The 16,876-nt window shown below is 38.7% G+C and overlaps 1 protein-coding gene across 1 annotated transcript in view; it reads left to right on the plus strand.

The window, feature by feature from the left end:
* Window positions 1–315: 315 nt before the first annotated feature.
* LOC139716371 (RNA polymerase II elongation factor ELL-like) overlaps window positions 316–16,876 on the plus strand; it is a 63,002-nt gene continuing 46,441 nt past the window's right edge. The window contains exon 1 of the mRNA XM_071627917.1: window positions 316–456. Coding sequence (XP_071484018.1) covers window positions 322–456 — 135 coding nt within the window. The 5' untranslated portion in view covers window positions 316–321. The remainder of the gene's footprint in view (window positions 457–16,876) is intronic.

The raw sequence follows: 16,876 nt of genomic DNA on the forward strand, positions 1-16,876 counted from the left end.
ATATACTACACATTGATATGTACGTGTCAATCTGAAATGCTCTCATTCTCCTATAATTTGTAGATTGTCCATGAACCCCCAAATTAAAATGATAATGACTGGTAGGAAACTATTACATTAGTATGCGCGCTGCGCTCGTGCCCTTGCGAGCTGTGTGCATGTGTGCTACCTGCGTATGTACCATGTGCACCAATCGTGTCCCCATCGATCCCGTGAATGCATTTGTCAGCTGCACGAATCGCATAGCTATTATATCAGTTTACGTGAATGGATGAATGTGTGTGCGGAAATCGCAGTGCAGGCAGGATGTAGGCTTCAACCATGGCCGCCGACCTAGTCGAGAACTTTCAATATGGTTTGTCGAGTAACGGTCTTTCAGGGGCAGACAAGACTGTACTACTCCTCAAACTCACAGACCCATCCCTTAAAAGCATCGAACAGTACCAAAAACTAAAGGTAAGTTCGGGTTATAGATATTTAATTCTGATTTCATCCCCTCCTTTTTTGTTCGTTCGAGCAGCTGCACATACCCATGCATGGTATCGCACGCACCACTACACTGTCCTGTCCCTGTTGGCGTTCAAAGTGTGCAAATGACCACAACTTTGTGACATATTGTGAGGTGTTTTCTATGACCAGCTGTACATTGTCACTGAATTCATTCAGATATTGAGACATATTGAATGTAAATTACTAACTGTAAAAGTGTCTTTGTGTGTTTTCTGTTTGTTGGTTGAGAATTTGAGCAGACAAAAACTCAAGGAGCCGATATCGATTGAGCAGAGGTAACAGCTTGTAACAGCTGAAGGTGTCGTGCGCTGCCGCCAACACTGCAGGCTGCGCTGACTGGCAGCTTGAAGTCACGGCTTTGTCAGCACTTTGGCGCGCTGACTGAATAGGCCGCTTGGGCTTGGCTTGGCTTACCCCAACTCAAGATTATTTTATGGTATATTGAAAGGAACGATTTGATTAATTGGGCCCCAACTTACTTTGTAGTACATGACAGAACCCTCTGTCAGACTGTATGTGGCATAGAACTTTCCATGAATATTGCATGCTGGTGAATTTTTCTCTTGAATCTGTGACACTAAAGTAAATTTTAGTCAGTGTAAACATCAGAGACTCCAACCCATAGCACCTTCTGATCTGGAGATTCTCCCGCCTGAAACCCCTAGCAAACGGGAGACTCCATTTTGATGTGTACGAAGCGCGAAGTTCCTAGGTTTCTAGATGCTCTCTGGTGCTATCTAAGGCTTTTTCAACATACGATAGCGATAAGTAAGAAATCCTTTCCACCGGGAGACACAGAGCCAGGGCGGGAGAAATTAAATCTCAAGCGGGAGAACGGGAGATTTTGCAAAAATGGGTTTTCGGCGGGAGATCTCCCGTCGAAAACGGGAGAGTTGGAGTCTCTGAAACATTACAGTGTAAACTTAATCTTCTACTAGTTGTGTAAGTTTGAAGTCACACCTCTACCCTACACTGTTCATTTATTTTACACTGAATACTTTATAAAGACTAGCTCAAACTCTAATGTAAAGCAAGCTGCCCATAATTTGACCATAATGATGTCCAAAATTTGACCGCTGGCTACACTGTACATTATGTAAAACTTTTGGTTTTGCATGCAGTCAAATTTTGGCACTTGAGGTTTTGTTTTGTGTTTTGTCTTGTCCCTTAAACTTTCTTTGTTGCAGATTATGGTACCAGTGTTCTCTGTCCCTAAATGTATACCCCTGGGTATATATGTAGAATGCATTTAATACAACAAATGTATTAAAAGGCATTCATATTTGGACCAAGGAAAATTGCTGCCTTGCAGAATCAGTGAGCTAATCAGTAATGCTTTGCTACATTGTAGTTTGATATTTTTTTGTTCCAAAGGTTCATTCGAAAGCATCATCTCAAGATGCTTTCTGATACTGTAGCTTTAATTTGGGTTTGTATGCCATCACTCCTACAATGTACAATATCCTCCCCCCCCCCCCAAAAAAAAAAAAAAAAAAAAAAACAATCCGATTTTCGCATTGATAAGTTCTTCCAATATTATTAAACTGTCTCAATGCTACTTCAGGGTCTTAAGGTATAACATCCGAGCTATATTTCGCAGAAAATCCCATTTAATTTGATTAAGTGGTCACAGAGAAATATGGATCATTGTAAAGCATGTCATGGATCTGATTCTTCCAAGTTAGCACTTGTATGTTCTTGAAACTCCATAATGTGTGACGACAATGGACGAACTTGGAGGGAAGGGATTCCTGACATGCGCTACAAAACTCCTCATTTCTGTTTGACCACTGAAGCAAATCGCATGGGGTTTTCAATTAGATGTGGGTGATAAGTTATAGTTTCATACCCTGAACTTGTATTTGGATTGATTCACTATTTTTATATTCACTGTTTTATTTTTTAAGTTATCATTGCAAAGGGTCCTGTTGTATTTTTTTTTTTTGGGGGGGGGGGCATACGGTACAGTGTATGTGTGCAGATAATAATAAATTAGATTTGAGAATATGGGATTTGTATTCTTTCTCTCAGATGCTTCAGCTGCACTAAGTTACATTAAAAAAAATCAGTTTCTTTGTCAGCATTTGTTTATCTCAGAGAAATTTGAAGAAAACGTGGCTGTTAAAAATAGATACCTACACATGGTATAAAGCATGGTAATAATTCATGCTCTGAGAGATCTGTATTGCAAGGGGACAAGCTCATCTGTTCTATGTAATCATCATCTGCAAAATAGATTCTGCACATATACAATATAAAAGAGGTGTACATCATGCTTCGGGCTGTATCCACCTTTGATTATATATTGTATGTTAACATTATATTCTTCAATCATGGGTAGTATGGCGGTGATTTGATTGTACACTGTTCACGATGCAGCAATTGCGATGTAGCATGCTTTCCCCTACGTGCAAAATTCCTCGCTCATCAATATTCATAATATTCGTGATGCATAGTGTACTATGCAGGTAAAGCTCATTTGAACCAGTTGCACCTGTGCTAGTTGAGGTAGCCCTTTTAAATGTTTCACATGCTGTAAATGACCTCCATCAGATAATTACATAACCAGAAGGTGCACATCATGTAATTGTAATGCATTTGATGATGCAAGGTTGAATGCTTCTTGTTAAAGGAAGTCTGCGATTCCGTAATGGCATTAGGGAAGTCATAACCCCCCCCCCCCCCCCCCAAAAAAAAAGGAACTAAAAGTAGGCAGTGTGCTAAAATGTATTCTATTCAGATGATATGACTTGGCCGAGGCCTATCTAGAATGACAGATAAAAGACACACTCTAGTCAAGGTCATTAGTGTGCCCCTTCATACAATGTACAAAGCCATGCCAATGTGTTCTGTTCCTACCTCAGAATTTTCTTTAACATCAAGAATTAGATACCTCTCTTTTTGTCTACAGATTGTTCAAATGTCATTTGATCAGATTTTTTTTTTTTTTTTAAATCAGAAATCTCAGTATAAACTTTACTTATTGATTGTATTTTTCTTTCCAAAAAAAAGAAAGAAAAGAAGAGTAACAGTGTGCCAACAAAATAAAGCATACAAGACTGACTGTCATGGCAGCGTCTCTCTGCCTTTAATGATGGCATATAATACTTGTTGTCTCAAGTTCATTGCTAGTAATTTGAACCTTTCCATTGCCACAACTTTTTAATGTATGATTACTATTTGATGCCTTGTGCAGCAGAGTTGTAGTGCTGTTTAGAGAAACGTAGTAATGCTTGGGAATTTACAAATTAGCCAACAACTGACAGTATTTCTTAAAACTACCGTGAAAAACAATAACAAAATCCTGCTGAACTCTGTGCAAAGGGTTTAATGGATGTCACTGTACAAAGCAAAAGTCCAGAAAAGCTTGACTGATGTCTGATGCTGGTGATATGTGTCAAGCATGGGACATCACTCTGTGCTGTGTAAGTAGGTGTGTAAAGTATGGTAGCTTCTGGTAGCACAGGGGTAAAGCATGCTGAACAGTTTCATGCAATCTGACAAGCACATTTTGGAACCTAACAAGCCGCTATTTGCAACATTTGCTCGGCAGAGTGTACCCTGTACTTTGCCTGTTAATCAGTGATCTTGTGGAGATTTTACAGATTACAGCGACTAACCCTGAAATGAGGATCTCTCACAGCAAACAGCTGGAAATCTGAATCATGAGTGTGTTCTGTTCATGAGGGACCTGGTGTTTCTCAGAGATTTCATAAATAATCGCACTTTGTAAAAGAGTGGATGGATGTGTAGTGTTGACTTCAAAATATTATTTATTTACTCTACTGTGGGTGACCCAGAGACGAAACACCTTTGCAGACTTTGCCCAATATTAAAGGGGATGAAAAGGTAAAGTTTGATAACTGATACATGTGTATGTGTTGACATTGAGGCATAATCCATGATAATGTAATCAATATATTTGTGTTGTTAAAGAAAGATCAACAATCAAGGGGGGTGGTTGTTGGCTTGTGGTTTGTGTATTCTATACGGGTTGTTTCGTAAAATATGGCTGGCATTGTGTATACAACTGCCTCTTTTGTGTAACAATTTTCTCTTTAACACTACATATTCCTAACTACTGGTAAACTTCAGTCACCTGCAAGTCCTGGAACAGAATACTGTTGGTTCTCGTTAAAAAACAAAACAAAACAAGACAAACCAACCAACCAACCAACAAAAGGCAATTTAGCCTAATTATTGACAGGCATGGTATATGTAATAAAATAATTTTGTAGATGTATTAGTATTAAACAGCAATATGCACAATTTAGCATTGTATAGAAACAAACAGTAACGATCTGGAACATTAATACATGTATATGCTGTTGTCTGTTGATGTGATTATTTGCAGTCATGTGGAGGACAAGGGGCAGATGGAGGGGGTCATTTTGTAGCCACTACAACGGAGGAGCTTTTTGCCACGAGGCTGTTTATTCGCATTGGGGTCATTTGCAGGGTACACTATGCTGTCTTAATGTACTGTAGTGGGGTCATCCGTCTTTCACTCAGAATGTCTGTACATTCTCCTTTATTGGATCTAGGCAAAATGCTGCCCAACAGTATTAAAGCTGAATGGCACGTTGTTTTGTCATTGCTACTCAATTTATTTCCCCCCCCCCCCCCCCCCCCACACGTAGTCCACTTATGATTCACTTCCGTTGTGCTTAGCTCCAAAGACATATTTGATCAGGCGCCTCCTCTGTATAGAGGTCACACATTTTTGTTTATGTGTGTGTGTGTGTGTGTGTGTGACTTTTTTTTTTTGGGGGGGGGGAGTACAGTTTACCGTATTTGTTTCAAGATCTGACAAATTTATCAAATGGTGCATTATTCAAGTATGAAAGAAGAACAACTGCAAAGATAAAGCAGATTTGATGTTTTCATTCATCAGTATGTTTGTGTGGCAACAATATATGTATTGCTGTTCAGGGACCGTTTATCTAGCAATGTTACACAGCATTCTGAATTCAGCCAAAACAATAGGTAAAGTAGTATGAAACGCAAAAAGGTAGGCCTACCGCTGTCGAAATGCGACTACCGTGTGTTAAAAAGTTACTACATTTGCATGTATTTTTGTCAATTTAATATTTTTCTTTCTTTAAAATCAGGAGCCTGGATACAGTGTTCAGCATGTACATTTTTATGCTATCCTAACCTTTGATATTTACTTTGATAGAATAGTGTGACTACAAGTCTTACTTATGCATTTATATCATTCAGATAATGTAAACCATCACATCCAATAGTTTGTATTTGTGTGGGTCAATTGCCATTTATGTGAGCCGTCCCATTAATGTCCTCATAAATCAAATTCATGATGTGTCCCTTGAACATTTTGACGTGTAGGCACCTACATGAATTGTACCAACTGTATCTTTCGGTCAAGGAGTGTGTTCAGAGATGAATTAATGCATGAAATTTATATCCAGTGCAAGATAACCAGCCTTATCACATGTAATCTGAGCTACAAATTGTTTCTGACCCTTGTGTAAAGTTGTACATGATACACGTACATCAACATATAGGAGCTGTAGAATACACTGTGGTTCCCCCGACAACCTGTGTACATATGCAACAGCTTCTGTAACAGGTTTGATCTCCGGTCAGGAATCTGATATGTAACATATTACATTGTATAACGTGCATATACTGTGAAGCAAGATATTTTTGCGGCATGAAATTTTCACGAATTGCCACTGGTATTCAATGCATTAGATAGTGTAGACAAAAACTTTCACATGCATTTTAATTTTACAAGCCTTGGCTCTCGCAAAATTCGTGAATTTAAAGTGCACACGAACATTTGTGGATGCACAATATGGGCCTACTGTGTGTGTGTATGTGTGTGACAGTGACCATTCCTCCCAGGACCTTCTGCGCATAATGTACACTTGTAGACTATGATGTCTGCGACAAACTGAATACTCAGTACGGCTGTAGTCTCTTGTCAGACCCCATGGCTCAGGTTCATATTCTGCACTGCACAACTTTACACAAGACTAGCTCATTTGGGTGAAAGCGGGGATGCAAGGGTTTGATGCATAACTGATTGGCATCTGTAATGGGGCCTTTTTGGACATGGATGCCTTCTTGGTAAATCACACATACAAGGCATGGATGTGATGCATCATTAATGTTTTAATAATGCAGTCATCTACCAGCTGTGCGTCAATTGACCAGTCCAAACTGACGAGTGGTGTCCATATTGTCCATAATTTTATGAGATACAATTAATTGTGTACTTTGAAGGACACAATAGTACAAATGTACATACAACTGTGTATCGTCTGTCATGAAAGGAAATTTTTGAAAAGTGAACTTACATTACTGTATGATCGCTGATGTATCATGTCATAAAATAATCAAAATATGACAGTGTTCCATCGATACCGAACTAGATTGTATAAAGCACCATCAAATACAAAATAGATGATGCGAACAAGACTATTTATAGCCTCCATGATTAAACACATGGCATTCCATAGCACTCCACCTGTACTCAATGGGAAAACTCACCTGTGTCAAGCCTGTTGACTACAGATGTGTTCAAAGCATCTTTACTTGCATAAAATCTGCATACCAAACGTTAACTGATTTAGCGATAAACTTGCTGATTGACCACTAAAATTCCATCAGAGAAATTGAGGAGAAAACAGTGGTAACTAGAAAAACACTCGGGAGTGTAGACCTCTGCCCAGCAGCTCATCTCCACCCGTTGTACACACATATTGAAAATCGCCCAATTTCCCAATATACATTGTACTCTAGAAGCCTTTTGTTTGTGAATACACTGTATGACATCAGTTTCCAGCTAAGCAGTTCCTTGCCCGAGCAGAGCAGGATACGTTGTATCATGTGCTTTTGATAGTGCACGTATGCAAACCTCAAATACATAGGCCTATGCGCAGCTTGAACTCATTGACCCTTATCTGCCAGAAGATTTTAAAAATCCTTCAAAAATGCATAACAATTCCTGGCTCACTACCAAACTTGAATCATCTGTTCCTTGTGTCATTATCAACTTTTCCTTCAAGTTTCATTCAAATCTATTCTCTACATTAGGAGTTATTTCGCAAAAGGACAAACTAACGCCAATGATCACATACACACCTTCTCCTTCCTTGGCGGAGGTAATAATATGAAAAATCTCAATGTACTCCCACCTTTTGTGGTACAGTTAGTATTAGCTGGAAAAAGACGGGCAGCGTAGACTAAACTCCAGCCACAGGGCATTTACCTCAAGGCTACAGACTGCCTGGAAAAGACACATCTCATTACAGTGGGTAAGAAAAGCTCTCACACAGGTGGGCATTTTAATGTCAGAACAATTCAGAGGAGACAGGAACTGCTGAGGTGGTAGTGAAGATTCTGCGTGGAGTGCAGATATCAGTTGGACCAGTTTCTGAAATCAGGATATACAATTGTATTGTGCTGTAGCACTTAGAAGAGCATCAGTGCTATGACTGCTGCTATGCTGTATGCATTGTCCAAACTACAGTGACTATCTGGCAACATCTCAGAATATGAACAGATTTGCTTTAAAGAGCAGAATTTAGGTTGTAGATGTACCGGTATAATGTATTTCAATAGTGTGTTTGGGTGTTTTCTTTTATTACCTTTCTTGCTAGTCTATATTACACGTAACTACCCGGTATCTTTTGACTACTTCCAGAGAATGAGAAATATGACAATGTTAAAAAAAGTACACATATGTGAAGTTCAGGTACAATGTATGAAATACACATTAAAGACAGGGTAGGCCTATAATGACAATTAATAACTCATCAACTAAACTTCTGTGATATACCGTTGTCATGTTAATAGATTTGACATGTTAGTGTAGATAGCACCTTACATACATGTACATTGTAGTATTTTTGCTGAGAAGGGTTGATTTCATTGTTATTTTTGAGAGATACAGTACATTTGTACATAAGATGGAGGGGTGGGGGGTATGGGTGCTTGCGTGTTTGAGTGTTAGAGAAGAGAGAGAGAGCGAGCGCAAATAACTACATTTATGGCTACTTGAGGTCACTTGTGACAATGTGCCAACCACTACTTCTAGGAAATGGGATATTTTGATTGTGAAGGGAACTGACCAGTGTTGTCCTTGCGGTGATTGTGTCTATGACATGTGACTCTCTCCTGGAGTGTCTGTTGTATGACTGACACTCCTTATGGTATGTTATAATCTCTGATACTTCTTCATAAACTTTATCAAGAGAGTGTCTTCACTTTTGCAAGATAGATAGAGTATTTTATACGCCAATATTTCACAAGGTTTTTATTTTCATGAATTTTGTGAGTCAGTTGCTTTTCGCAAATTTAAAGACACACAAAAATATTGACTCATAAATGTGATGTGCACGAATAATATTTCTCTGTTCAGTACAGTATTTCATGATTGCGAATTTACACTGTAACCGCTGGCGAAATCGTCAGGAAGTACTGATTTGTGAAAAATTAAGACTCGCTAAACATATGGCATGTAGGCCTATAGTACATATGTGGTGAAAGCATGTATTAAAATAGTCTTCCCAGGGGATATTTACCTGAATATTGATTTGGAATTCATATGATAATGTAAAGAAGTTACCTTTGAAAGTATGCTTATTATTACATGTACCTGGTACTTCAAGTAATTTCTGGGATCTACAAGTGTAGGGCCTACATACAATTGTACTTGTATGTTTGCTACCAATCTTGTATCATAGTGGTTACTAGTTGTGTACGTGCAGTAGGTGTATCTCTCTGGTGTCTGAGGCATAGCAATGTTTACACACTCACCAGCGGCTTGTGTTTTGAGGAAAGGTGCCTCCTAATACCCCCCCCCCCTTTTTTTTTTGTAAAGAGTTCCCCCAAAACATGGCACACTGTGTGAGTCTGGCATGTACATGTACTGTATGTTGTGCTAGATAGCATAGCACGAGTCTAGCACAACCTCTAGTTAACACCAGATGAGGGGACTCTATAAGCGGTTTCAGTGTGAACACAGGTCACACACTTCGAGTGACCTGCGCTGTTTGTGGCGGAGTGCACACGTGCACATGAGAAAATGCCCGCCTCTCGAGGAAGAACATGCTCCCACTGGTTTGCATAGAATTGTTTGCCAACCTCGTGCTAGATGACCAGGGGTCTCTAAAATGGGGGTATTTCTGACCCCCTATCTGAGCAGGTAGGCCTTATATATAACAAACAAACAAACAAACAAACTTGTTTTCGTCTGGCAAATATCAATTGGCAAACGTCCTCCAGAGGTTCTCCTAGTCAGGTGCCTCTTAAACAGGGTATTATTTGAGAACAGAAGAAGCTGTATTGTAGTTTGCATTCCATGTTTTGTGAATGTATTTCCATAATGCATCATTGATATTGATGACACCCCCCCCCCCCCCCCCCCCCCCAAACACACAGACACACACAAATTTGGACAGTGTTCAAGTACGGTACTTCAATTTTGCTCCCATTTGCTGAGCTTCAGTGTTCAGCATATTGTACATTGTAAGTACTGTATTTTGCAGTAGCCAGTATAAAGTGTGGTGTGTGTTGCATGAGCTGGCCATGATGGCCTCATGGTAGAAGCATGGTAGAGAGTAGGAGGGGAGCTGGTCAGAATCTTGCTGACTGATGCCCCAGGGACCAGGGTTGCTGGGTTACCTACATGGACTGTGGCATAAAAAAGACCTCGCATCCAGGAGCTGACATGGATTGTAATACTGGGAAGATGGGGTCTTGGCTGGGGCTTTGGCTGCTGTTGTCAAAATTGTATGTCTTGCCTATTAAAAGCTGTTACCATGCTGTGTTGGAGGTGATCTAAGATATTTTTGACTTGTTAATTACAATGTGTGTGCCTTACAGTAAGGCCAAGTAAAAAAAGAAACCAGTTTCTCGTCCTCGCGCGCATCGATTTTGGCCGCCGCATCGATTTTTTTACTATTTACTATTTTCAAAATGGCGCTGAAACTACCAAGAAATTCATAATTCTCGTCCCAGCCCGCTCCCCGCCCGCATCAACTTTTTTGATATTTACTATTTTTTCGGCCGCCGAAAAAACAAAATCGACAATTCACCTACCAATCGTGATGTCTCATTTCTAATTACGCCTTGCGTCCTCTGCTTAGCTGGAGTACAGCTGTAGCTTCTGTAGTGCGTATGTAATAACGCACGCATTTCACACTGCGAGCTCGGCAAGAAAGAATGACCCACAAAGCAGTCGAACTGTAGTTGGATGGGCGCGGCGCGCGGGCCTGGGCTGTGATGTACAGCGCACTCGGTATCGTCGTGAACGCGAGAGCGGCAACATTTTTTGCGAACAATCGCTGATGTTCCACGCATATTTCGCGCATTGCTCGTATTTTTCCCCGTTTCTCATACTTTAAGCGGATGAATTGTACTGTACAAATGCTTGTGAGGATTGTATCGAGTTTGTATGTATACATTTTCATGTCATTGTGACTATGTGCATGTGTGTGCAGTGTCGGAAGGTACGGTGCCAGTGCAGTGGCCGTGCTGGCCGCGTATACGTATGCGTGTCTGCAGCTGTCAGGGTCCCCATCCCCCTGATCTATCAGCCGTCTGCACGCTCGCATGAACACATTCGAATGTGTAGAGGCCCAAACACTCTGCTCTGTAACGTTGCATCTGACGGCGATGTATTGTTCTATTTTGAAGAGAAAATGAATGCGCTTTTCCAGCAAATGTAGAATTATTAAAAAGGTGTATCTACAAAATAAATAACTTTTCCACGGACTCTGGTTTGTCTCGTATTTCTGCGGGATACTTTTCTTTACTATGTAAATTCACGGACACGGCCGTGAGTCGTATCACACTGATACAATCATTCATCATCCAAATGATGAGTGATTATCAAATGTCTTTTTAGAACATGAAGAAACATCTTTAAATGTTTAATGCTATAATGCCATATCAGTATCATTTTGACATCCATCTGCAATTGTACCAGCCAGTTTCTAGTTGAATGTGCTACAATTGTGCTGTGAAGAGAATCTCTTCAAGAGATGCAGATACATACCATCTGTGTGGACACAAAAAGTCACAAACACCAATGATTCCATAAATAAAGCAGTGTTTTGAATATCATGGAATTTATTTCAGTCGTACATTTGTTGATAGAATGTTTTATACCTGATGCAATTAATAGCACAATACATCAGAATTGCAAGTACACTGTCACTGGTATCAGAAATGCCATTAACACTAAATACCAGTATTAAGATGGTCATTTTCCCTTGACATAAACATCTGTAGTGTACGTAGTGGAAAGAAAAAGCAAATGTATTTTTGCATGCATGAAGTTTCATTTCAAGTATGGTACATATTATATCTATGCACAGAGTGCAGGCAAGACATACTTTTGGGACCTGGTCTCTCGTAACACAGCTACCAGAGTGATATTTCATTTCATAAATTGGATAGAAAATAGTATAGCCCTCTCTCGTTACCTTTCTCAGAATTACCGGACGAGAAACACATATTACTTTCATTTTGACAATTCTCGAAAAAAATAGTAAGATATCAAATAGTAAGGGCCTCCCTCATCGCCTTGCTCAAAAAACCCGGACGAGAAACTGCTTTCTTTTTTTACTTGGCCTAATATATAGGCCTACAATCTTATTATGTAGGCCTACAATGTATGTTGCCACTGTGAATGCTACACCTCTAATAAGCGATATTGGTATCATTGCCAATACATGCCTACTACGTATACATTAAAACTCGTACATAATTTTTTTTTTCTCCTGAAAGTTAATTTTCTGATCTGCTTGAAATGTACGGTGCCTGCTTTAATGTTCTCTATTTCTTCATCATCATTATCATTATCGTTCCTGATGGTATTATTGGACTGCTGTCTTTAAATACTATGTGTACATAAATGCATATTACTACATATGTAATTACATGAAAAAATATCCTTTTCATTCTAATACCTTCTCAAATGTGTTGTAAAGAGGAATTATTTCTGCATCCATAGTACAGTGTAAGCATACTGTTGACATCACAACTGATTTGTAATGTAGAAAGCACATCCTACGGTATTAAAGGCCATAACAACGAAACATACAAGTGTACAATATTCCAACATTCTTTTAACAGGGAGATTTTACAACTGAATTGTTACAAGATTACTGGAAGATCAGAGTACTCAAGGAATATTTCTAGTGAAGCAAATGAACTTATGTTTGTCTTGCAACGTTTATATGGAAGTAAGGCGTACATGTAGCAGTTCATTCATAATGAGATGGTGAAATGTACATGTACGGCTCAGACACATGCTTAAAGGTACTGTTTACCATTGGGAGCCGCTATTTAAAAAATGTTCAAGTTGTCACATTTGATGCATACGCATGATTGATGCATGCGCATGTGTAAGTCAGTTGTATCACATGACATCCTACTATATAAAAATTTTGCAATTAAGCCTAATATATAAGGAAATACCACTGGATTTCTCAATAAACCCTTTACTATAGACAGTTTATTCTAAAAACAATTCAATTGTAACTATTGTTCACTTTTTGTATTATTGTTGATTATAGTTTATACTGATTAACATTTTTACATTGGTTGTTTCTATCCCGAACTCACATATTAGAACTATTTTGGAGCACTAAAGCTGGTTTTTGTTTCATCTGCAAATGGTAAATGATACCTTTAATATGAAAGTTATCCTTGGCAACCCCATGGGTTTGTAGTCAAGAAGGGCAGGCATTCCACACTGTGATACCTTTATTTGGTTTCTGGTCCATGCTGTGACAGCTTGGCTCTCTGAGAGCCACAGACAGATAGGGGGAGGGGGAGGGAGAGAAAACGTGCTACGCTGTCATTCTACACCAGCGCATCTCTAGAGGATCTGTTGTGCGACACGTGCAGATTACTGCCCCACGATAATTGATCGTGTACAAGTATGGTCAGACTGGAGGGAGGTTGAGCCGTGCTAAGCTCCATGCAATGATTCACTCACACAGGCAATTCACATGTGTGCATATAATACACATATGTCATTGCATCTCATTAGAGTATTAGAGTGCATTTAAATGTGTTGATTGCATTAAAACATCCTCTTAAAGGAACTTCTTATTTTGTTAATATAGCCAATTCAATGCTCATATATTAAAGGGATAGTACAGTATTGGTGGAGATGAGAATTGGGCTTTTAACTTTTTGCGAGATACCAAGAAAACACTTATGATATAGTACAGAGCATACCATTTTAAGAGGAATTGGAAGTTTATTTGATGAAAATCGGGTGTGGAATAAATGAAACATCCAAAAACAAGGTAAAACAAAGCAATCGTAATAAAGTGTGGGTCCCACACTTTATCAGAATTGCTCATTTTTGGATATCTCAGCCATTTCAAAACCAATTTTCATCAAATAAACGTTAAATTCCTCATAGAATTACATGCTCTTTCATATTTCATAAGAGGTTTCTCATTATCTCACAAATGTTTGAAACCTGAAATTAGGTCTCAACCAAAACTATACGATCCCTTTAACTGGACATTGAAATTTATTCACACTTGGTCACAGAATTTGAATTTCAGTGAATTCCCAAATGACACTGGATTGCAAAAGGTGCTGAGGGCATGGTTTTTGTCAGTCATAAAAGCCACCTCCATTACCCAATTACAGTGCATTTGACATAGGCCTACAACATAGAACTATCTTGTCACATGGTGTGTCCAAAAATTCACATTGTGTCACAAATGTTTTTTTCTTCATCAGGAACCACAAAGAAGATGCCATATTACTATAGCGATAGTTTTTGGGAAAAAATGTGTTGCTTTAGTTTGTTTTTGTTTTGGCAATACTGTATTGTGATACATAACGGGGGCGGATCCAGGAATTCCGTAAAGGGGAGGTGCCTTTACAAAATTAAAGGAGGCGCTCACTTCCCCCCCCCCAATTTTTTTTCTTTTCATTTCTTTTGTTTCAACAAAAAAATAAAGAGGGAGCGCGTGCCCGGTGCGCCCCCCTCTGGATTCGCCACTGCATAAAGCTGTCTCTTAAAATCTTTTTGTTCATTTTTAGAGGACCCAGTTTTGCTGTCTGTCCATTGATCCTGACTTGTTTCTGCTGGAATAAGACGTTTACAACATCTGCCCTGTGTCGCTTCATAGTGATAGCCATGTTTACAGATTGCGGAGTAGAGACACACTACTGAAAATGAAAGTTCTGTCATTAGAAATTGCACATTACACTGTATGTACTGCATGTTGTATTCGTGCACAAGAGTACATCATGCATTGCTGGTTTGCAATGTCCTTCCTGTTTCAGTGGAAACTACATTTTGATAGTTCCATTTAAAGGTCCTGTTTACCTTTTGGGAGCAGTAATTTAAAAAAATGTTCAAGATATCATTTTTGATGCATTTTTGTAGGTTAGTTGTATTACAAAACATCCTACCATATAAAATTTTTATAATAAAGCCTAAAATATACAGAGATATCACTATTTTCCTCATTAAACCATAACTGTAGACGGTTTAGTCTGGAAACCTTTTTATTGTAACTATTGTTCACATTTTGTATATTTAACAATACTTAACATTGATTATATTTGTTCAAGTTTTTACATTGGTTGTTTCTATCCTTAACTCACATTTTAGAACTATTTTGAAGCACTAAAGTTGGGTTTTTGTTTCATCTGCAAATGGTAAATTATGCCTTTAAGGGACTGTACAGTACTGGTTGAGGTGAGGATTCAGCTTGGAACTTTTTGCGAGATACAAAAGTTGTATAAGTTAGAAACCACTCTATGAAATGTTAAAGAGCATACAATTTTATTAAAGGGGAATCAAAAGTTTATTTGATGAAAATCGGGTTTGAAATTACTGAGATATATCTAAATACAATGAAAAACAAAGCAATCCTAATAAAAGTCATGGCCTGTCAATTTTATTACATTGTAGGATCACCTTTTTGGATATCTCAGCCATTTCAAGGCCAATTTTCATCAAATAAACATTGAATCCTTCTTGAAATTACATGCTCTTTCATATTTCATGAGAGGTTTCTCATTATCTCAACAAAAACTGTTATAAACGTGAATCCTCACCTCAACCAGTACTGCATAGTCCCTTTGTGCTTCAGTTTAACAGGAAAGGGGGGGGGGGCACCTTTTTTCTTTGTACGCAAAATGATCAGTCAGAGATGCAAACTTTACATGCAGTTAGGAGACTGAGGTAACGTACTGTACTTTGGATGGCTATTGCCAGTCCATGCCATTCCAGTGGGATGGGGAGATTTCCAATACCTGGTAACTCAAGTTTGAATGAGCTCAATTATCCACAGCGAAGTGCATTTCCAGGAATGCAGACCTGTCTGTGGAATTCAACAGATTTCCTGGGCAGGCATGCATTTTGTTAAACCAGCTGTAGCAGAGTTTCAATAGCAAAGTTGAATTGGTAGGGATGTGTGTGTGTGTGTGTGTGTGTGTGTGTGTGTGTGTGTGTGTGTTTGTGGGAGTGTACATCAACATGTACAGTATGTGCCTGTATGTGTATGTGTGTGTGTGTGTGTGTGTGTGCACCTGTTAGTCTGTGTATGTGTTTGTGTGTTTTTGTATCTTCTCTTTGCAATTATGTAAAAGATATTTGACAGACAAGGTGGTGTATTACAGAATGTTTATCAAAATGGATTTTGTGTGAGTACTCGAATCATGATTGGTATAACATATGCTACTGGATTCCTTTGTATAATGTTTTCTTTGCATGTTTACATTTGTGTGTGTGTGTGTGTGTGTGTGTGTGTGTGATCAGACATCATTAATGAGTCTGATCGAATCCATTCATTTAATGTAAGAATTTTAGGTACATGTATTAAATGCAGTGGTTGCGTTTCTTTGTGTATTACTCTCTTTTTGCATGAATCTGTATAATTTCTGATATGTCAACAAGCAGCGTTAGTGACTGGGATACTGTATAAGCTGTTATTTACGCGAGGGTTTAATTTTCGCCAATTTCGCGAATGATAATTGGTCCGTGAATGTTACAATGCGCGAAAATGTCACCATGCGCTATTAAAAGTAATATTGCGCTTAAGACCTCTCTGTCAATTTGCAAAAACAACGAAAATGTCTGTGAGATCATTGTATCATATTTTGAGATTGTGTATCGTTTTTAAGTCAGAATGATTTCTTGTCTGACTGCATTTGTGTGTCATGAGATGCCCCCTTTCAAACACGATCTTTAAAATTAAGAAATGTATGTGCATTTTTAAGGTACAGCTGTAATATGAGTGTTGTGTTTCTCCAGACGGATTTCCTATTAAAACTATTCAGGTATTACAGCTGCATTGCAGAAAATAGTAATTGTGATATTTCTGTCATCGTATTTTAGTCCCGT

This window comes from Diadema antillarum, unplaced genomic scaffold (genome assembly GCF_040938485.1).
Source record: "Diadema antillarum isolate AM-2024a unplaced genomic scaffold, OU_Dant_1.0 scf00000064, whole genome shotgun sequence".
Lineage (NCBI taxonomy): Eukaryota > Metazoa > Echinodermata > Echinoidea > Diadematoida > Diadematidae > Diadema > Diadema antillarum.